The sequence below is a fragment of the Rhododendron vialii genome, chromosome 2a (genome assembly GCF_030253575.1).
Source record: "Rhododendron vialii isolate Sample 1 chromosome 2a, ASM3025357v1".
Taxonomy (NCBI): domain Eukaryota; kingdom Viridiplantae; phylum Streptophyta; class Magnoliopsida; order Ericales; family Ericaceae; genus Rhododendron; species Rhododendron vialii.
In genome coordinates this window covers 7,052,853-7,076,076 of record NC_080558.1, presented here as the reverse complement: position 1 = coordinate 7,076,076, position 23,224 = coordinate 7,052,853, and the positions used below count along the sequence as shown (strand labels likewise).

Genomic DNA, 23,224 nt, shown 5'->3' with positions numbered 1-23,224 from the left:
AAACAAAAATACACAAAAAAAAGAAAAAAAGTAAAACAAAAATTCACAGAAGATGCTCAAATTCGAAAAGAAAACCACGAACCTTCATTCATTATCAGCCACATTTGTCAGCAATAACATCAGACTACAAGACGACATACATTACAGTCAGATCCACACCCAATACTCGTTCTATAATCCATCTCACATCAGTTCAAAAATTATATTTAACACCATGCCATAATTTCTCACAATTCTTTACAACCATTTCACTCACTGTCCACCATCCACAAAGAGTAAATTCAAGAAGTTACTTGCCTTGTAGTATGAAAGAAGATAAATTTATGTTCTTTCCATCACTTTTAGTTACCATCAAAATTCAAACTACAGGGGAAAACAAACTGAGCATTTTACATAAAGTAGAATAACAAGTGGGTAAACCCTCACTTATGTATTAATAATTATATATAGTAGGGGGGCGGGGCGGGGCGGGGCGGGGATGGGGCGGGTACTAACTCATATCCACCCCCTACCCATTCCCCACTTTTTTTTTTAAAATTATCCCCATACCCTACCCGATCCCCAAATAATCCCCGAATCCCCCACCCATTTGGGGCGGGGCGGGGCGGCCGAAATTGCCATCCCTAGTCATGTGAGGCATGAATGGACATAAACTATTACAACTACTATTCTAATTACGATGGCGCCCATTAGCAGAACCGAAACAAGAAAAATCAGCATTATCTAGCAAGCAAAATATGTAACCCCCCACCAGGGGCGGAGGGATTAAGAGTCAAGGGGGGCAGCCGACCCCGCTGCCTCCCAAATTCTTTTAGAGATTGGTATAATTTTTACCTAATTTTTACTCATTTGACCTCCTTTTAAAATTCATTTTTGTCCCAACCCATATATAAGGGTTTTGTATTTAGGAAAAAGATGAGTCAAAATATAATTTCCACCTACAAAAATCCCCAAAACGTGAATAGCATTTTCATTGTTCTTGTTATTAATATATATCTACTTTTTGGTTAACTTGTTAATTTGATTGTTCCGTTCAAATAGCAACTAGAAAAAGTGAATCATACATAGTTCAAATTTTCGACCCTACTTGTTTAAAATCCTAGCTCCGCCTCTGCCCCCAACGCTCTTGGCACTTCCCCAATCCAGCAAAACAAGAGGGTGAACTTCTACCGCCATATTTTAGGAAAGAGATTTGAGCCGAGAGTATTAGCACATAATGCATTCCAAATTTATAACCTTAAGTGAGTCAAAGTCTTTCACTCCACAAAGACTACCAATATAAGCAATTCGATTATGGGAATCACACCTCCTCGTTCTCAATTCCTAAAAACATGTCAAACATCGACACAATTATTGCTCGTATGAGATGTTGCACATAAAAGTTATAACGTGCCATAGATCACCAAGAAATTCATGAAACAAGGTATTTGTAAACCGAAGGTCTATAAGCTTCTAGATAAGCAATTCAATAAACAAGCATCGTATTAATGGTGCACAATCAACAACAGGCCAGGTAACATGGAATATGACCAGGTCGGCAACAGGATGCACAAGAACTAATCCGTAGCGCCACTAATAGGACTGTTGTCTACCATCGTCCGTAGAATTCACTAACTTCCAAAAATAGAATCAATACAGAATGTATTGAAGGTATGTAACACTCACTTCAATTCCAAGTTCAATCAAAGAATCCTACCTAATACACTGCAACAACGTGCAATTAGGAGTAAGCAATCAAATAACGAAGTTAAATAATCTCACAAGACTCTAAGGATACTCTAATGTCAAGTGCAAGGTCCATGGTGGAGGTCCTAAATGAGTAATGACGTCAACATGCATCAAAATCCCAAGACTCGACATTGAATCCCAAGACTAGTCCGTGGCATAACGACCATAATATTTTCTCCACTTAAAAATAGGTGATTGGACCACCACAAACTCCACTTTCAGGGGTTCAACTTTGACAAAAACCCCGCCTCAGTCAGGAGTCCAGATGTTGAAGATACAGTCGTTTGAAGTTGGTGGACCGTGGAAAAAAAGTAATGGCACCTAACTCATGCCTAACCTTCACCCAAAGCATGCCCCACGCTGGAAGGGATTTCGGCAATTCCGCCCAAAAGACGTCCATAGTCACAATTTAAGCCTTGAATTCCCTACGGAGTACCCAACTCCTCCAATCAATCCACCCAAATGTAATATGTATGAATATGCAAGACAGACTTACCTTTGAAGGATTCAAGATCCAAAACACATCAATGAATTCCAAAACTCGTACTTCCAATTACTAGAAAACAAAAAATAAAAAAAAACCACAAGGATTAAGTGAGAATTAGACATGCCTGGCCTATCAGTTCTCATCGAGCTTTCGCTTCTCTGTGGGGTTTATTTGAGGAACCAAGCAAGAAATATGCTTCAGCCTAACCTAGTCAAGAAAGTAGTTAATGAATGCAAAAAAGTCCACTAGTTAAAAAGCTAATAGTCAATCAAATGTCCTCAAAGCAATTAAAAACAGGTGAAGCAATACACCTCACCAATGCATGAAACACATAACTCCTTCCACTCCCCAAAGATAGAGATTAACAACACTCCTCTCAGTTTTTTTGTTGAACTTAATGTTTCACCAATTAAGTTAGAAGCACACAAGATGAAAATGGAGTTAACCACTATAATTTCCAATACCTATTTCCTAAACGAAAATCAGAAATTCCTTTTCAACACCATAAGATAGTGAAAAAAAGGGGGACAGCATACTCTGTATATGAAGCTTAAATACTTATGGATTGGCAGTTGGCTACGGTGTCATCCATCATGCATGTTTTGCGAATTTCAAATTTTGTTCAACCTATTCCTCCAAGTTCCGCTAAATGTTAAAAAAGAATTAAGTGTCACCTCAAAAACCCATATCTTGTTAACCAATGTCAAACAAATAACGATGTGAAAGTTGAAACCATATTTACGCAATCCTTTCACTGGTTTTACCAAAATTAGATTAAACTTCTATAAATATGAGCAAAGGAACGTTTTTCATTTTCAGTTTTAAGTTTTTAACACCAACATTGAGTACATCACTATTAAGAACAAGAACTCGTGTAAGCACATCGTGGATTAAAAAGAATTGGACAAGGTGATGAGCACCCAATATTGTAGATATCTGGTGCGACTAATCCCGTTTTATGTGGTTTTAACTTGCGTTATTTAGCTTTTGTAGCGATATTGCACGTAAGGTAAGTTTTTGTATGTTTCAGGTAATTCGCATAAATGAGGCGCGTTCGAATGCCAAGGAATGCTCTGGGTGCAACCAAGTACTCAAGGCCACGTGCCACCACGTTGTTGTGCCCAAAGAGTCATGAAGAGATGGTTTGGAGGTTGCTCGGGTCGCCCAAGGGTCAAAGGAATTGAAGGAGAAGTGAGGATTTTACTAAAACTACTCATCTTCCGACCAGCTGAGAGTAGAATTGTCATAACTTTTTATGTATAAATTACTTTTGAACCAAACCACTTGGGTTAGAAAGTAGACTCGACAAGCTTTCTAACGGTCCAAAGAACACCTAAATCCGAGTTCAGGAGTGTCCGGAGCGTGCCATGGGCCGTCGGGTGTCAAATCGGGGCACAAGGGACTTGATCTGCCAGGAAGCAGAACCGTATCGATACGGATTTTGGAGTATCGATACGGTTTCAAAACAGAAGGAAGTCATAAATCCAACCTTCAGCGTATCGATACGGATCTCAGCGTATCGATACGGTTCCTTTTGTATCGATACGGGTCGTCTACGGAGAATCCTGGGTTTCAGAGCAAGACAGCTCAGTATCGATACGGGAGGCTTACCGACTTACTTTTTGACAGCTTTTAACTTTCCATAAGTGGTAACTTTCTACTTTTGGTGTGTTTCTGGATATTTTGGAGGAGAGAGAGAGTCTTTTTGTATAAATACTCATCTCTCTCTCACTTGTAAAGGAGTAGATAGTTAGTGTTATTAGAAATGAGGAAAAGTGTATAGGGTGTTAATGAACCCTTACACATATACTTTTATTTATATTACTCTGGAGAGTTACACATACATAAGATAGACGATGTGGGACAAACCCACTTTCTCTAATAAACACTTCTAACACTCCCCCTCAAGCTGGAGAATAGATATCACAAATTCCCAGCTTGTTACATAAAAATTCTAAACGAGGTTTAAATAGTGATTTGGTAAAAACATCTGCTATCTGAGCACCTGTGGACACAAAAGGCATAGCCAACACACCAGCATCAACCTTCTCTCGAACGATATGACAATCTACCTCAATATGTTTGGTTCTCTCATGAAACACAGGGTTCGAAGCGATATGTATTGCCGCCTGATTGTCACAATACATAGGAATGGGTAACTGCACCCGAAATCCCAGCTCCTCAAGAAATGATCTCAACCAAACAACTTCACATGTAGTATGAGCCATGGCACGATACTCTGCTTCTGCACTAGACCTTGCAACAACTGTCTGTTTCTTACTTTTCCAGGTAACTAAGTTGCCACCAACAAATGTACAGTAACCAGTTGTTGAACGTCTATCAGAAGGTGACCCTGCCCAATCTGCATCAGTAAATGCCTCAACACGCAAATGACCATTGGAACGGTAAAATAAACCACGTCCAGGATGAGCCTTAAGATACTTCACAATACGAATACAAGCTTCCCAATGTGGAAGACGAGGAGCAGACATAAACTGACTCACCATACTAACAGCAAATGAGATATCAGGACGTGTATTGGTAAGATAATTTAACTTACCAACCAAACGACGATATTGGTCTGGATGAGGAAATTCCTCCCCCTGATCAACGCAAAGTTTGACATTAGGATCCATTGGAGTCTCCACAGGTTTGGCTCCCAGCAAACCTGTCTCCTCTAGAATATCCAACACATATTTCCTCTGGGACAAATTAATCCCATCCTTTGACCTTGCTACCTCAATACCCAAGAAATATCGTAGCTTACCCAGGTCTTTAGTGTGAAACTGACTATGTAAGAACTGTTTCAACTCACCAATCCCTTTCTGATCATCTCCAGTAATAATAATGTCATCTACATAGACAATGAGCAATACTTTCCCTCGAGCCGACATAAGGGAAAACACAGAATGATCTGATTGACTTCGATGCATGCCAAATCTCAAAATAGCCTCACTAAACTTGCCAAACCACGCTCGAGGAGATTGCTTAAGTCCATAAAGTGCCTTGCGAAGACGACATACCTTATGATGCTCCCCCTGAGCAACAAACCCAGGTGGTTGCTCCATATAGACTTCCTCCTGGAGATCGCCATGGAGAAAGGCATTTTTGACATCAAGCTGATACAACGGCCAGCCAAGAGTGGCGGCAAGAGAAATAAGAATTCGCACAGAGCCAAGCTTGGCAACAGGAGAGAACGTTTCGGAATAATCAACACCATAAGTTTGGGTGTAGCCTTTAGCAACCAAGCGAGCTTTGTGACGCTCAATAGTGCCATCAGGTAGATACTTGACAGTATAGACCCAACGACAGCCAACAGTAGATTTCCCAGCAGGAAGAGTAACCAACTCCCATGTGCCATTAGTATGAAGAGCAGACATTTCATCCGCCATAGCTGTCCGCCACTCAGACCGAGATAATGCCTCCTGAACAGTTTTAGGAACAAAAACGGAGGAAACAGTAGTAGTGAAAGCACGAAGGGATGGAGAGAGATGAGTATAAGAGAGAAACCGAGAAATAGGATGAGAAGTGCTAGAGAGATTAGAAAAACCATATTTTGCCGGGGGACGACGATTCTCACGAGTCGGATATCGAGGAGCAGGTGGATCCGGCGACGGGGGAGAAGACGGAGATGTGGGCACTGAGAGTTCGCCAGATTGGAATGGCTCTGTAGGTGGAGGTGGTGCCTGAGGCGGTGGCGGTGCTGATGCTGGGAAACGACGAACATATACCTGCAAAGGTTGTGGTGAAACAGTGCCAGTAGGAACAGCCATAGGTAACACAGACTCGAGTGTAAGAAGATCATTGATAGCAACAGGGTCCGAATAATATGGTAAGGACTCATTAAACGTGACATCAGCACACACAAAGTGACGACGTAAAGTAGGAGAGTAACATCGATAGCCTTTCTGGGTGTGTGAGTATCCCAGAAAGATACACCTAAAAGACCGAGGATCAAGAGCATGAACATAACTGGTGCACCCAAAAACTCGAGGGGGTAAAGAGTGGAGAGGCCGACCGGGAAACAAGACCGTATGAGGAACCTGACCACCTAAGACCGTAGAGGGCATACGGTTGATTAGATAACATGCAGTGAGAACGGCGTCACTCCAATATGACTTAGGAACCTGCATTTGAAATAATAAGGCACGCATAACCTCGGACAAGTGCCGAATCTTGCGCTCAGCAACTCCATTTTGTTGTGGAGTCCGAGAGCACGACGATTGGTGAATAATGCCATGATCATCGAAAAAATGAGAAAGAATATGGTGAAAATATTCACGGGCATTATCGGAACGAAATATCTTAACACAAGTATCAAACTGATTTTTGACTTCCATGTAAAAAGTTTTAAAAACAGATTTCAATTCAGACCGCTCTTTCATTAGATAAAGATATGTAAGACGAGAAAAGTCATCCACAAAAATAACATAATACTGAAAACCAGAAACACTAGGCACATGAATAGGCCCCCAAATGTCTGAATGAACTAACTGAAAAGGACGCGACGCACGACGCTCAAGCCTAGGTAAAAAAGTGACTCTACGGTGTTTACTAAACTCACAGACCTCACAAACCAACTTATTAATGGAACGACAGGAAGGCACAAGGTGCTTCAAACTCTGAAGAGAGGGATGACCAAGACGACAGTGCTGTTGGTATGGAGACTCTGATGTCTGAAGAGCTACAGGCTGAGAAACAGTCAAGTAATATAAGCCACCTCGCTCAATGCCCCCACCAATCTTCCTCCCCGTCTTGAGATCCTGAAAAACACAGCCATGAGGAAGAAATGTGACGGAACAATTTAAAGATTTTGTAAGACGGCTCACAGACATAAGATTAAACGGGAAACGAGGAACATGTAATACAGATGATAAAGTAAAAGAGGAAGTGACAGGAACTGAACCGAAGCCAGTAACAACAGTGGTAGAGCCATCGGCTAAGGTGACATGAGATGTTTTACCAACCGGTTGGTGATCAAAGAAAGCAGATGTACCAGTCATATGATCTGTGGCTCCTGAGTCAATAACCCAAGGAGAGGAAGAAGAGGAGGCAACACAAGCAACGGATGAACCGGTCTGAGCGAGCGTAGCAGTAGAGGATCCTGTCGCAGCCTGAAATGACAAAAAACGTTGGTACTCCTCGGCTGAAATAGCCACATCGGCAGAGGATTGAGTAAACTGTTCAGTATCCTGAGAGATAGTAGCCTGATAAGCCTGGGGAAAGCCGTGAAGGTTATAACAGAACTCCACCGTATGATTTGTTCCCCAACAATGAGTGCAAAATCTTGAATCACGGCCGCGACCGCGGCCACCTCCCCCTGATATGCGACCCCCACGATTATCAAAACCAGAGTCACGGCCACCAAAGCCACGACCACGACCAAAACTACGGCCTCCAGAATCACGACTACGGCCTCCAAACCCAGAATCACGGCCACCAAAGCCACGACCACTCACCCCATAATCGCGGCCACGACTACTAAATCCAGAATCACGACTGCGACCGCGACCATGGCTGACAGACAAAGCAGAGCTGTCAGAAATAGCGGAAGACAAAGCAGAACGACCAGAAGTCGGTGCAGAAATAGACGATGACTGTCGGAGACGACTGAATACCTCGCTGAGCGGAGGTAAGTCACGATTTCCCAAAATCTGATTACCCACAGGGCCAAAAGTGGATGATGCACCGGATAAAAAACGAGTAACCCTCATACGTTCACGCTGGCGCCGTATAACCTGAATATCAGCAGTAAGTGGCTCACATATATCCAATTCATTACAAATGCGCCGAAACTTAGCATAATATTCCTCAAAAGAATCATCACCCTGAGATATATTAAAGAAAGACTGATGAAGATCATATGTGCGACGGAGATTGTCGACACCTGAATACAACTCCTGTGCCTGTGTCCACACCTCTCTAGCTGTATCACAGAACATCAGCGTACTAGCAACCTGTTCCGTCATACTATTCCATAATTCTGAACGAACACGGGCATCAACAGCTTTCCATGCCCTATATGTAGGTTCAGCAGTAGCAGGAGGCTCATCAGTCAAAAAAGAGTCCTCAGACTGACCCATATAATACACCTCAACAGCTTTAGCCCAAAGAACATAATTGCCCCCATTTAATGGTGTGGAGGTAATAGGGCGCCTCTCGCGAGACCAAGAACCACTTGATACGCTACCAACAATAGTAGAATTAGAGCTAGAAACAGTACCAGAATCAGAATCCTTCTTCTCAGACATTCTACCGAACAATGGAAGGGTAACAACCAATAACTAGCAAATAACCAATACACAACCAAAGCAAAATACCAATAACTATTGATCAACAAAATCAACTAATATACTAACATCGAACCGGTCACCAGGCTGGATAGATACCCAATATCAACAACCCCAACATAACATATTCTTCACAACCACTAGTCCACCACATGACAGCGATACTTGACAAGAACAGTATAGAAAATAGTTACCAGAATGAGAGAAACATCAACAGAAATTGCAAAAACGAGAAAACAGGGCCTGGTGATGCATGCCAGTGCATGAAGATGGTCGCCGAAACAGGGATGAACAGTAATTGTAAGGTGATGAACAGTAACGTAGGTGAACAGTACTCGGTGAACAGTAACGTCGGTGAACAGTACCCCCGTGAACAGTCGCGATGAACAGTAATCGTGAACAGTGCGATGAACAGTAACCGTGAACAGTGCGCGGTGAACAGTATGCGGGAACAGTACAGTGAACTAGGATTAGGGTTAGGGTTAAGGCAAAGGCTAGGGTATGGTTTAGGATTAAGGTTAAGATGGTGGTGTATTAGGATTGTGGTGGTTTAGGATTAGGGTTAAGGTTAAGCTTTGATACCATGTTATTAGAAATGAGGAAAAGTGTATAGGGTGTTAATGAACCCTTACACATATACCTTTATTTATATTACTCTGGAGAGTTACACATACATAAGATAGACGATGTGGGACAAACCCACTTTCTCTAATAAACACTTCTGACAGTTAGTTTAGGTTAGTCTTTCCCACTAATGTCTTCTAAGCTTTCTTAGTTAAATCTTTCAAGAACACTTGTAAGTCTTTCTCATTTGTTAAATTCTCGTTTATTAAAGTTGTTTGTACGTATTAGATTCTCACTAATATCAAGTTTATTTTCGTTTTATCAATTAATCATGTTTTCATTTCCTAGTATAATTTCTAGCATTTTCAATATGTGTGAGTAGTTTCTTGGCTAAGTCTTGGGCTACTCTTTCCTAAGGACTTAGGGTGTTATTTGGTTCTTGAACCCTCAGCTTAAAATCATGATTTTCGGAATTTCATTAACTTAGCCATTTTGGTCTAAGCGAGAGGTGTTAACTCCTTGATATGAAGTTTAGTCAAGCAGTCTTGGCAAGCAGCATACCGAGGGCTCGTGGCCTCCTACGTGTTAGATACATTAGCAAAAATAGGTTGGTTTAGTTCCGTTTAATCACATCTTTTGATAAACGTAGTCGTTAAAGTTAAATCTTCCAGGAGTGAGCAAGCGGTCGTGATTCTCGCCTGAGTTATAATGAGAACCAGTAACGGCCTTTGTCAAGGGAAGGATGGTCCCTAGACTTGCCTCTTTTAGTTCATAGAACTATTTTCTAGTCTTTTGCCTTAGTTTTCCACCGTTTAAAGTAAAACAAAGTTGGCCGTCTTAAACGCCGAAACCACCATATAAAACCCACAATCCGGTTAAATTATATTCGAATTCCCTGTGGTACGATCCCGGTCTTATCGGTTTATTATGCAACCGACGATCTAGTCTCACGCTTGGGGTTTTTCTCAATCTTATTTGAAGGCGAGATTTGAAGGCTAAGCACAAGGCTAGTAAGGCATAATCGAAGACCTAATTTAACCTTTACTCCCTTTAGTACTAGTGGTGCCACTAAACCACATTGTCAACATCAATGTCACGCAACACTTGGCTCTCAACGTAGGTGTAGACGTAGACAACAAATCCCATCCAACAATTGCGAATCATAGGATAAATAAATGTGACATCTTTTGGTTTGTAAGGAACTAAATGTCTGTACGTATACAGTAAAACTTCACCATTGTTCAAAATGCACAATGATATGGAGTAAGGATAAACCAATGGAGGCGCCACAAATGGTATGACAACCAACTTGGTCCAAGACTCTCCAATATCATATTCCTTCATTACACATACATCAGCACAATCAATGTAGGTCACGAGTATTTTACCAAAATTAGGTTCAATTTCAATAAATATGACCAAAGGAACTCTGTTCTTTTTCGGATTTAACATCAAGATTGAGTACATCATCAATGTTTTTCAACACACTGTGGATTTAAGACATAATCAAACATCTAATTTACCGTTGTTCCCTTGAGTACTGGTGCTGCCACTGAATTCCACTGTCAACATCAATGTCTGGCGAGACTAGGCTCTCAATGTAGGGATAGACAATAAACTGCTCTGAACAATTACGAATCAGAAGATGAATAGATGTGCCATCTTTGGGATTGTACCGAACTAAATGTGTATAAACGTTCACTAAAACTTCATCATTCTTTAAAATGCAGACTGGTGTGGGGTAATGACGACCCAACGGATGGGTCGCACGAGGTATTGCACGAGGTATCACAACCAACTTGGTCCAAGACTCTCGAATACCGTATTCCTTCAACACCCATACATCAACGTACTCATGATAGGCACATACTATACGGAGGCATCCATTTAAAACATCCAAGAAGCTCCTACACAAATGACCATCTCCATAATCAGGCAGCAAAACCTCTCCATAAGTCTCCTCCGCCAAATCAAGAGAAATAATAATAGCATCGGACTCCCTACTCACAATCCAATGGAGGGCCCTGTTCAAATATGTCCCTGATACATCCATATGAAGACAGCGAGGAAAGCCTCCAATCCTCCTCCACGAATTAGTCCTTAATGAATACACCTTCCCTTCAGCCTCAAAACCCCTATTATAATTATTAGCATCACAAGAAAATACCGCCACCTTGTAATCATCAATAGACTCATCATAGCCAAAACCATGCATCGCGATGTAATGGTATGGGGACGGAATTTCAACATCTGGCAATCTCTTGGATTTCCTAGTAGACGGGTTCCATATAAATACTTCCCTATCACTTGCAACGCACACTAAACCATCACAGCAACCCACAATCGTTCCTCGATGATTAGATACTTTCGAAGGGAAATCAAGGTCAACAGCAGTATCACATTGCTCATTCAAAATAGAGTAAAGAGAGCATGACTTGACATCAGTATGGGGATACGGATAGCTTAGGATGAGTCTATGGTGGTGGGTATAATCAGTGCCCATTGATGCTAAACTGAGATGGGTTTTCGCGAATTCGGGTCGAGAAATCAAAGAACGCCAGGATTTAGAAACGCACCTGAATCGCAACAGAGACTTGACGGGAAGCCGCGACAGTATTTCGACGATTAATTCCGGCAGGAGATCCGGCAGTAAGAGAGAATCTTCTGTGGGAAGATGGGTTTGAGAGGTCGTTTCGGGTTCTTGACAGGAGGAGCTGCTTTCGGTCGCCATTGATAAAGCTGTGGTCAGCGTTGCATCTGTGATTCTGTGTCCTGAGGATTTGGAAAAATTTCGAGAATGGTGTCGTGCTGTGATTTGCGTCTTGTGTATACAAAGCTTTGAGATAATTGCATTTGAAACCCCATAGTTTAACGAATATCCCAATTACAGCTTCCTATATTTAATTTGATCAATTTTAACCGTGTACTATCAGAAATGATATGAGATGATTTTTTATTGGAGACCCTAAAATATAGGAAGCTGGATGATTTGTAAATGCCCTAACCCTAAAAAATAAATTTTGAACAAAATAAACGGCTCCGATCATTTTTGTGGGACTTGAAACGGGTCCAAAATGGATCTGTGCAAGCTATTTGTACAACTTTTGTCGTACCTCTAGCACCTCTGGTGTACTATTGATGGATCAATCCAACAATGCTACTTGCACATACTTTTGTGCACATATCATGAACATATATTTTTGTGGGGCCCATATCGGGATTCCACAAAATGATCCGAACCACTCATCTTTTTAAAAATATTTTTGGAAGGGTTCTTATAAAAAATCAACTCCAACGGATATCGGTAAAAGCTTTCTCAGAAATCGTAAGGCAACACAGAATGATTCGCCTTACGATTTCTGAGAAAGTCCTTACCGATATCTGTTGGAGCTGATTTTTACAAGAACCCTTCAAAAAATATTTTAAAAAAGATGAGCGGTTCGGATCATTTTGTGGGACTCCGATATGGGCTCCACAAAAATGTACGTGCATGATATGTGCACAAAAGTATGTGTGGGAATCATTACCGGGATCAAGATGCCTCCAATGGCATAATCAAAACTAAGACTCTGTTTGAAACCCATGGAAAATGGGAGAATAAAAATTTTTCCTTAAGGATTGTTTGGTTCCTATTTAAGGAGAAGGAAAAGAAAATGGGAAGGAAAGGAAAGTTCTGGAGAGGAAAAAGACCGAGGAAAATTGGGAGAGAAAACTCCCCACACATTTATAAGGAAAAGACAATTAAATTTTTTTTTCTTTTCTTTCCATTTTCCTATTGAAGTCAAATAGTGGAATTAATTTTCCTTGCAGTTTCTTTTCATTTTCTTTCTTCCACCAAACAAGATAAAAGAATCCACTTTCTTCACATTTTCCCTCCTTTTTCTTTTCTTTTACTTTCTACAAATTTCAAATAGAGAAAAGATTTCTAAAGTTAGCAATGTTGGTCCAAAATATGAATCAAAATGGCATAATAAAACTTAGCAACTCCTCAACCAAATTTTGGCTGGATAATCAAACTAACAACATATATTGTATTTGATAACTAAATTTAATGAGAATCACACATTCTCTCTCTTTCTTTTCTCTCTCCTCTCATCACTATCAATTGACTCATTTGCTTACAGTTATTTCTAGCTCCCTTCACTAAAAGGTAATTAATTTTGGCATTCCATTTGGTCTTTTAGTGTGTTTGAAATACACATGACAGAAGCACTGAAACACAAATAGTGAAATGTGGTTACCAAAAATCAGAGTGCCAAAATCATTGCCCCTATTAAAAATGTGTTTTTGATTACAATTTTTTTTTATGATGGACCATTGTGGGACTCCACATTATTAAGCTTAACAACTCATTAATGAATAACCGGAAGACAAGGTGACAAGTTTTGACTATTCAAATTTGATTACGCCATTGGAGATACCCTTAATGTCAACCATCCATGATTCTCTATGAGTAATGTTAGAACCACACCCATTTGGATTCGATGTATATGATTGTGAGGATTTTATTTAAGAAATATTATTTTATTTATGTTTAAAAATCGAGGGCGTGACACTTTTAGTGTTTAAAATACACATGGCAAGAGCACTGAAACACAAATAGTGGAAATGTGGTTATTTAAAAGTGAAGTGTCAAAATCATTGCCCCTATTAAAAATGTGTTTTTTATTACATTTTTTTTATTATAGAACATTGTGGGCCTCCACGTTGTTAAGCTTTACAATCCTTTAAATGGATAACCAAAAAATGAGGTGACAAATTTTGACTATCCAAATTTGATTATGCCATTGGATATTTCTTATAATGTCAACCATCCATGATCTATCTATCAAGATGAGCAATGTTACAACCACTCACACCCCCATATATTTTTTGCTACTGTGGTCTTGTCTCACTGGTTCTTGTAATTTTCATCCACGCTTACCCACACCCCAATCAAAATCCCTTCCGCGCTCCTCCCACGCAACCCAAATATTCCTGTTTCGATCGTGAAGCCAACGCCACCGCAACAAGAAAGGACTATTAAATAGAGACGGAGGATGTAGTAATTTTTTCTCAAAGCACACTTTTTTCTCAGCGCACTCCTCTTGATCACCACACTCAAATTGAGCCCCCGGTACTCTCCAGTCTCCACTGCCGTGTCGCCCGCTCTCACCTATCTCACCGTACGCAGTGCAAATCCCCTCCTTTCTCCATCTCGCCCGCAATCACCACACCAGCAAGAAATCATCAAACGACCAAGTGTGTAAGCCATCAAAAATGAAAACGGTGCGGTGCCGGAATTGGCCAATGAGTCTGAAAACAGATGAGGTCAAGAGAACACAACCAGAGTAGGAAAAAAAAAAAAAAAAAGTTAGCCAAAAATGTAGCTTTGTTTCTCCAAGACAATCTTTCATTTTTCTCCTCCATTAGCCATATCCACAATTGCATCTGTATTTTGTGGGCTCCTTATGAGAGAGAAAGAGGGGAGACCCTTGCCAAAACCTATATAAATCTCCAAATAAAATGTCAAATATTGCTAATTGAAGCACAACAATAGAAAAATTCTTACAATCTCAGAAGTTTAGGTTGTAACAAAGCCACATTGGCCTATAAACAAGTGTGTGCAATCTTCCCCGCGTGACTTCAGTTGTATCCGAGCTGCTGCTTTTTTTCATCATACAGTGGTATTTGAACATGATACCGTCTCCTTTTCAAATATGTTGCGACAATGTTCTTGCTTTATCGAGAAACGAAAGCTTGTTTATGACTTTCTCATGCCCTCACCATGCGTGCTTGTAATCTTCTCGTTTGTAATGAGGCTACTTCATTGAATTATGACCAAGGTATCAATCACACCTAATATTTGTAACCACACTCATAGCTTCGTAGCCGTTCGTGCAGTTTTAATCGTCAAAAAGTATTTTCAATGGTCTAGTGTTGTTAAAAGACTCTTACCGGTAAGTCTTTTAACATATTGGAAGCATTAAACACCAAGATGGACGATTGAGGTGTGTGTGCTTCCTGCAATCCCGGCTTGAAGTGTAGATAAGCAGGCCCCTCTGTTATGACCGGTTTTTGTTAAAGAAGGCTTGTGATGTTACAACCTTGCTGATCCGGTGCAAGCGGGGCTCCGCAAACCCCCAATTATTGCAATATTTTTAATATATTTTTATATTTTGTATGAAAAAATTATGAAGAAAGGTCCCCTCAAACTTGTATTATTGCTATATGAGGATGATATTTTGTTGTTAATTTACGAATACACGTGATTCGGTCCCCCCACATCAGGAATCCTGCGTCTGCCACTGATACCCGTTTCAGAATCCAAAATAAGTACTTATTTTTTGATAAGGCAATTTCAAGCTCAAAAATAATGTGTTTACACAAATAATTTTTTTGACAATATAGACCTTGTTTCATAGATCTCATTAAAACGACTAAAACCTTTAAGCTAGGTCTCTTTTTGAATTCGTTATCGATAGATGGTGTACGTGTACACACATTTCCATATTTCAATTTTGGTCCCAAGTTATGAAATTTTTTTCCTGCCGGATAGCTTTGAAAATTTATAAAGGCCCCCCCACTTCGTGTCCTCCCATGTCTTATTGCTTCTGAATCTCTCTGATTGAGCTAACAGTTGTATTGTAAAGTGAACTTTTTATGCCTTTGGTTGCAGTTAGTCACTGGAGACCGTCCTCGATGTGTCCGCCACTGCGTGATCTCAACAGTTCAAAAGTGTTTTGGATAGTCCAGATTTTTAAAAAACTTTTCCCAATTTCAACTCCATATTTTCCCATTCAATCATCCTTCTATCTTCGTAAGTATGCTTGCTCTAATGGAGTGTACATGCAATATAATACTATGCCTACGGCAAAATCTTAATAATACTACCCCTCACTCACTCTATTAGGCTCACAGAGCAAACTGATTTGAGATATGTGACCTAAACAAAAGAAGCAGCAATTTGATAGTATTCGTTGTTGTACCATACTCTGGAAAATGCGACCCAATTAGCAATTCAGTGATCGAAGATCCGAACAATGTATAAAAAAAAAAAAAAAAATTGTCAAATATACCTTCTTTCTTCCATACAACAAATTTAGTAAGTCAAACCTGGAATGGTAATTGCATTTTATACTTCTTGTGAGAGAAAAAGAGAAGACCCCTGCCAAACTGGGTAAATAGGTAGATAGAATGTCAAATATTGCGAATTGAAACACAAAAATAAGAACATGTTTGCGTGGTAAAAGTTACAGCCAAAGCTCAGGCCGCAGGATACATGGAATCCTTCCCAAGTTTAAGTTCGGGCGCCGCTATTCGCAACTTTTTATTTTCTCCTATAGCCCACTACATTTCGGTAAATAGTTGATGAAAATCATAAATAACATTTCGATAAATTACTGTTGAAAACAAGATTATATTTTGGTAACTTCATGTCGAAAATATGTTCAACTTTCGGTAAACAACTGCCGAACATACATTTTCGATAAATATCTGTTGAAAAAAATATTATATTTCGGTAATTGGATGCTGAAAATATATTTCAATTTTGATAACTAATTGTCGAGTATAATTGAAAATTTTTAACGGACTATGGAAGAAAATAGAGGGCTGCGAATAGCGGCGCCCCTAAGTTCTCTATCTGCCACCTCGAGCATAGAAGTTCATTAATGACATAAAAGGGGGCTACGCTCAAGCTCAAGAAAAATAGCTTTGATAAGAGTGGCCCAAACTATGGTAAATAGCCAGATAAATGTCAAATATTGCCAAATGAAAAACAACGATAAGAATATTCCTGTAGTCCCAGAAGGTTAATTTTCATGGAACTACGTACAAATGCAGATTGCATTGGGTCATAAAAAAAAACTCGCATAGGGCTGTAAACAAGAGGGTGTATGTGTATTAAATGTAACAGCCACGGCTTAGTCCGCGTAATACATGCAATTTCTCCCCATGGGCATACAAAGTCAGAAGAAACAACAGCAAAGACAAGAAAACTCAGCATTAACTAGCAAGCAAAATCAGCAACCCCCAACGCTCTTGGCACTTCCCCAATCCAGCAAAACAAGAGGGAATCACACCTCCTCGTTCTCAGTTCCTGGAAACATGTAACACATCAACATAATTATTGCTTGTATGAGATGTTGCACACAAAAGTTATAACGTGCCATAGATGACCAAGAAATTCATGAAACAAGGTATTTGTAAACCAAAGGTCTATAAGCTTCTAGATAAGCAATTCAATAAACAAGCATCGTATTAATGGTGCACAATCAACAACAGGTAACATGGAATACGAACAGGTCGGCAACAGGATGCACAATCCTGTAAATGCTTGCATGCTTCTGGCACAAGAACTAATCCGCAGCGCCACTAATAGGATTGTTGTCTACCATCATCCATAGAATTCACGAACTTGCAAAAATGGAATCAATACAGAATGTAGTGAAGGTATGTAACACTCACTTCAATTCCAAGTTCAATCAAAGAATCCTACCTAATACACTGCGACAACATGCAATTAGGAGTAAGTAATCAAATAACGAAGTCAAATAATCTCATAAGACTCTAAGGATACTCTAATGTCAAGTGCAAGGTCTACGGTGGAGGTCCTAAATGAGTAATGACGTCAACATGCAACAAAATCCCAAAACTCGACATTGAATCCTAAGACTAATCCGTGGCATTACGACCATAATATTTTCTCCACTTAAAAATAGGTGATTGGACCACCACAAACTCCACTTTCAGGGGTTCAACTTTGACGAAAACCCCGCCTCAGTCAGAGTCTAGATGTTGAAGATACAGTCGTTTGAAGTTGGTGGACCGTGGGAACAAAGTAATGGCACCTAACTCATGCCTAACCCGCACTAGAGCGCCAAAAAAAAGTATACAGCGCTAATATGCGCCCAACGCGTGCCAACCCACGTTGGAAGGGATTTCGGCAATTCCACCCAAAAGACGTCCACAGTCACAATTTAAGCCTTGAATTCCCTACGGAGTACCCAACTCCTCCAATCAATCCACCTAAATGTAATATGTATGAATATGCAAGACAGACTTACCTATGAAGGATTCAAGATCCAAAACACATCAATGAATACCAAAACTCGTACTTCCAATTACTAGAAAACAAAAACAAAATAAACCACAAGGATTAAGTGAGAATTAGACATGCCTGGCCTATTAGTTCTCATCGAGCTTTCGCTTCTATGTGGGGTTTAATTTGAGGAACCAAGCAAGAAATACGCTTCAGCCTAACCTAATCGCGAAAGTAGTTAATGAATGCTAAAAATTCCACTTGTTAAAAAGCTAATAGTCAATCAAATGTCCTCAAAGCAATTAAAAACAGGTGAAGCAATACACCTCACCAATGCATGAAACACATAACTCCTCCCACTCCCCAAAGAAAGAGATTAACAACACTCCTCTCAGTTTTTTTTGTTGAACTTAATGTTTCACCAATTAAGTTAGAAGCACACAAGACGAACCTAGAGTTAACCACTATAATTTCCAATACCTATTTCCGAAACACAAATCACAAATTCCTTTTCAACACCATAAGATAGTGAAAAAGAGGGGGACAGCATACTCCGTATATGAAACTTAAATACTAATGGATTGGCAGTTGGCTACGGTGTCATCCATCATGCATGTTTTGCGAATTTCAAATTTTGTTCAACCTATTCCTCCAAGTTCCGCAAATGTTAAAAAATAATCAAGTGTCACCTCAAAAACCCATACCTTGTTAACCAATGTCAAACAAATAACGATGTGAAAGTTGAAACCATATTTACGCAATCCTTTCACTGGTTTTACCAAAATTAGATTAAACTTCTATAAATATGAGCAAAGGAACTTTTTTCATTTTCAGTTTTAACACCAACATTGAGTACATCACTATTAAGAACAAGAACTCGTGTAAACACATCGTGGATTAAAAAGAATTGGGCAAGGCTAGTAAGGCATAATCGAAGACCTAATTTAACCTTTACTCCCTTTAGTATTGGTGTTGGCACTGAACCCCACTGTCAGCATCAATGTCACGCAACACTAGGCTCTCAACGTAGGGACAGACATAGACAGCAAATCCCATTGAACAATTGCGAATCGTAGGATAATAAATGTGCCATCTTTTTGGTTTGTAAGGAACTAAATGTCTGTACATATACAGTAAAACTTCACCATTGTTCAAAATGCGCAATGATAACCAATGGAGTTGTGGCAGGTGCCACATATGGTATGAGTTGTATGAGAACCAACTTGGTCTAAGACTCTTTAATACCATATTCCTTCACTACCCATACATCAGCACAATCACCGTAGGTGGCAAGTTTTCTACCAAAATGTGGTTCAACTTCAATATATATGACCAAAGAAACTTTGCTCTTTTTCGTTTAACATCAAGAGTACATCACTATGATATTAAGAAGACGCAAGAACAAATATAAACACACTGTGGATAGAAAAGAGTTGGGGAAGGCTAGTAAGACATAATCAAACATCTAATTTTACCTTTATTACCTTTAGTATTGGTGCTGCCACTGAACTCCACTGTCAGCATCAATCTCTGGTGAGATTAGGCTCTCAATGTGGCGATATACACTAAACCGCTCTGAACAATTACGAATCGGAAGATAAATAGTTGTGCCATCTTTGGGATTGTACCGAACTAAATGTGTATAAACATTCACTAAAAATTCACCATTCTTCAAAATGCAGACTGGAGTGGGGTAAGGATCAAACAACTCAGGGGTCGCACAGGGTATCACAACCAACTTGGTCCAAGACTCTCTAATACCGTATTCTTTCATCACCCATACATCAATGTACTCATCATAGGCACATACTATACGGAGGCATCCATTTAAAACATCCAAGGAGCTCCTACTCAAATGACCATCTCCATAATCAGGTAGCAAAACCTCTCTATAAGTCTCCTTCACCAAATCAAGAGAAACAATAATAATATTGGACTCCCTACTCACAGTCACAGTCCAATAGAGGGCCCCGTTCAAATATGTCCCTGATATATCCATATGAAAACCATAAGGAAAGATTCCAATCCTCCTCCACGAATTAGTCCTTAATGAATACACCTCCCCTTTAGCCTCAAAGTCAAAACCACTATTACTAGCATCACGAGAAAATACCACCACCTTGTAATCATCAATAGACTCATCATAGCCAAAACCATACGCATATGGGTAATTGTGTCGGGACAGCATTTCAACATCCAGCAATCTCTTGGATCTCCTAGTAGACGGGTTCCATATAATTAATCCACCATAAATTGTACCGCACACTAAACCATCACAGCAACCCACAATCCTTCCTAGATGATTAATATTCAGAGGGCAATCAAGGTCAACCGCAGTATCAGATTGCTCATTCAAAATACAGTAAAGTGAGCATGACTTGACATTAGTAGGTTCACGGGGATCCAGATCGCTTAGGAGGAGTCTATGGTGGGTATAATCACTGCTCATAGATGCTAAACTGAGATGGGTTTTCGCGAATTCGGGTTGAGAAATGAAAGAACGCCATGATTTGGAAACGCACCTGAATCGCAACAAAGACTTGACGGGAAGCCTCGACAGTATTTGGACGATGATTTCCGGCAAGAGATCCGGCAGGAGGAGAGAATCTTCGGCGGGAAGGTGTGTTTGAGATGTCATTTTGGGTTCTTGACAGGAGGAGCTGCCATCGGTCGCCATAGATGAATCTGTGATGGCATCTGAATTTTGGAGAATGGTGCTATGCTGTGATTTGCGTCTGCATACAAAGCTTTGAGACAATTGCATTTGAAACCCCATAGTTTAACTAGCATCCCAATTACAACTACCTAATCTGATCAATTTGAACTGTGTACTATTGATGGATTAGGGTGTCTCCAGTAGCATAATTAATTAAAAGATTTTTAAAATTAGCAATGTTGCCAAAATATGAATCAAAACAGGCAACAGCATAATAAAACGTAGCAACCCCTCAACTAATATTCAAATTTTGAAACTTGAATAATTAAAACTAACAACATTTTCTATTTGATTACTAAATTTAACGAGGACCGCATATTCTCTCTTTTATTTCACTCTCCCCTCGTCACTATCAATTGACTCACTCACCTACATTTATTTTCAACTCTCTCTGCAAAAGGGGGAGCAGAAGAGAGTTCTAAAGAGACGAGCTCGTTCCACCTTGGGACTCCGGGGCTGCGATCCTCGACATTTGTCATTTCTCTAGTCTGGGTAACATCTCCTTCAAGTGGGTTCGAAGATTTGCTAATAGGGTCGCCCAAGAAAAGTAGCAGCCTTAGCTAGTCATAATTTGCTTCCTTGTAATTGGACCGGTGTCCCTCCTCTATCTCTCTGAGAAGAGGCTCTATAAGCCGTTTTGGCTTTCTATTAGTTTATATAATCTTATTTGCAGATAAAAAAGAAGAAGAAGAGAGTTCTCTGGGGGAGGGCTCCTCCTCCTCTCCTTGTCCACCCCCCTCCCCTCCCCATTCCCTTTTTTTCTTCTCTTCCTGCCTCTTTGCCCCTCAATCCCCCTCTCCTTCGGTCTCTCTTTCTCCTCTCTTCTCCTATCATGGTTGCGAGATGGTTGAGATGCTCTCCTAAAGAAGTTGTGATTTTCTACTCTCCCAATCACTTTTGGACTCACGAGCTAGATCTAAAAACTTTTTTAACGAGGCCTCTCATAATTAAAATTTAAGGAGGTCAATCTCGACCGTCCAAAAGTATTTTAGACGATATAGATTAAAGATTAACGATAAGAAATATTTACTACCGGTAAGAGTTAAAAAATGTATCTCAACCATTGATTGCCAAAACAAATGAGTTATTCACGGCTCCACTGGAAATAAGTTTCTCTCTTATCACGAACACGTATTTCCAAATTGGTCAACTTAAACCTTGTACCGTTAATGAATTACACAACAATTATGCTACCACCACAAACATTTCATGAAACACGAGAACATAAAATAGGGGTGGTACCGCATACTTAGCCGTAAACAATCACTTTACTATATGAAATGGCAAGGAACCATGAATTCTGGGTAGCCAGAATTATAACCCAGAAACTTATCCTTAATCCAGGTTGCTATGCCCACATTATGCCTCTCCGACCCACTAACAACCAGTTTGGATGGGAAGAATTGGAGAGAAAAGAAAGGAAAAGAAAATAAGCCCTTTTCGGCTGTATCACTTTTTTGGTCAGCTGATGAGGAGAGAAATGGAAAACAAATGGAGGAAAATCGAGACACTCATTTCTCCCTCAAACCACCAGTTTTCAAATCATTCTCTTTCTTTCCTTCTCATCCGAACAAGAAGAAACTAACTAGTAGAATTTCTTATGCTCTGTCTTATTCTGCAGAAACGAAACAAGCACAAATGAGGTCGCTGGTAGCATCTTTAAAGATGCCAAATAAAAACGATCAAAGCCTTAAGCCATGTCCACGATGTAGCGTTTTGATTTCACTCGAACCAAAAGACCAACACACACAGAAAACACCCTTTCAATTTCTGTAGAGTTGAGACTAGAGTAGGTGGAGGTGGCCAAATTGAAGGGTGTCACATGAAATCCATTTTTAAACCGAACAGTCCCACTATGCACACATTCACTTGGGTTCCATACCAAGCTATTGATCTCACCTGAAATCAGCCACAACTCATGGCTCTGTGACGACTACTTGTGTTTCTGTTTTCGATGTTCTGGCCATCTCAAGACTAAAAAGACCACCGAACACCACAGTTATGTGCTAAAGAGGGCATAAGCTCAAGCAAAAGCAAAATTCATCCTTTATATTAATAACACTGGACAAGCCATAACTGTACAAATAACTTTCCAAAAGAGCCATCCCTGGCTGTAGGTGCCCTCTAGAGCTATGCAAATACTAGATTATGTCCATATGCATCAATTTTACATTCAAAAAATATATATAGAGAGAGAGTAGTAGCTCTCCCTACATTTCAAATGTATAACATAGAGCAAGCACGAGTCTTCACTCTGCCAAGACTACAACAAAATCGATTCAATTCTTGGGAATCACACCTCCTCATTCTCATTTCCTGAAAAAGCGGGTAAAAACAAAATCATAAGAAAACGGCGGAACCCTCACACGAGATAGTGCATAGAATACTTACAATGTACCATGGATGACTAAACAATT

At 40.0% G+C, this 23,224-nt stretch overlaps 3 protein-coding genes across 6 annotated transcripts; all 3 read right to left on the bottom strand.

Annotated features, from left to right (window-relative positions):
* Positions 1-1,129: 1,129 nt before the first annotated feature.
* On the bottom strand, positions 1,130-20,882 carry LOC131318054 (F-box/kelch-repeat protein At3g23880-like). 4 transcript variants are annotated; one of them, XM_058347847.1, is made up of 2 exons: positions 19,567-20,882; positions 1,130-1,323 (listed from the first exon to the last, which is right to left on the bottom strand). In XM_058347847.1, exon 1 carries the CDS (start codon positions 20,865-20,867, stop codon positions 19,578-19,580), a length of 1,290 nt encoding a protein of 429 aa, XP_058203830.1. In that variant the 5' UTR covers positions 20,868-20,882; the 3' UTR covers positions 1,130-1,323; positions 19,567-19,577. The 4 variants fall into 4 exon arrangements, with proteins under 4 accessions (XP_058203830.1, XP_058203828.1, XP_058203829.1 ...); XM_058347845.1 differs by having other exon boundaries at positions 1,131-1,323; positions 19,576-20,882; XM_058347846.1 differs by lacking the exon at positions 1,130-1,323 and adding an exon at positions 16,805-17,149.
* On the bottom strand, positions 2,367-11,870 carry LOC131318055 (F-box/kelch-repeat protein At3g23880-like). Its single transcript, XM_058347848.1, has 2 exons — positions 10,582-11,870; positions 2,367-2,410 (listed from the first exon to the last, which is right to left on the bottom strand). Exon 1 carries the CDS (start codon positions 11,798-11,800, stop codon positions 10,589-10,591), a length of 1,212 nt encoding a protein of 403 aa, XP_058203831.1. The 5' UTR covers positions 11,801-11,870; the 3' UTR covers positions 2,367-2,410; positions 10,582-10,588.
* Positions 6,533-10,413, bottom strand: LOC131317038 (uncharacterized). The gene is made up of 5 exons (XM_058346616.1): positions 10,144-10,413; positions 8,700-8,969; positions 8,575-8,592; positions 7,212-8,499; positions 6,533-6,978 (listed from the first exon to the last, which is right to left on the bottom strand). The coding sequence occupies exons 1-5, from the start codon at positions 10,411-10,413 to the stop codon at positions 6,941-6,943; spliced, it is 1,884 nt and encodes a 627-aa protein (XP_058202599.1). The 3' UTR covers positions 6,533-6,940.
* Positions 20,883-23,224: the final 2,342 nt, after the last annotated feature.

Coding starts and splice junctions, on each gene's coding strand:
- LOC131317038 (XM_058346616.1), bottom strand. CDS start 10,413: ATGAAGGAATATGATATTGGAGAGTCTTGGACCAAGTTGGTTGTCATA. Junction 8,970..10,143: donor ACATTGATGTTGACAATGTG/GTTTAGTGGCAC, acceptor CCCTAATCCTAG/TTCACTGTACTGTTCCCGCA. Junction 6,979..7,211: donor AGCCACAGATCATATGACTG/GTACATCTGCTT, acceptor TGTGTTTTTCAG/GATCTCAAGACGGGGAGGAA.
- LOC131318054 (XM_058347847.1), bottom strand. CDS start 20,867: ATGGGGTTTCAAATGCAATTGTCTCAAAGCTTTGTATGCAGACGCAAA.
- LOC131318055 (XM_058347848.1), bottom strand. CDS start 11,800: ATGGCGACCGAAAGCAGCTCCTCCTGTCAAGAACCCGAAACGACCTCT.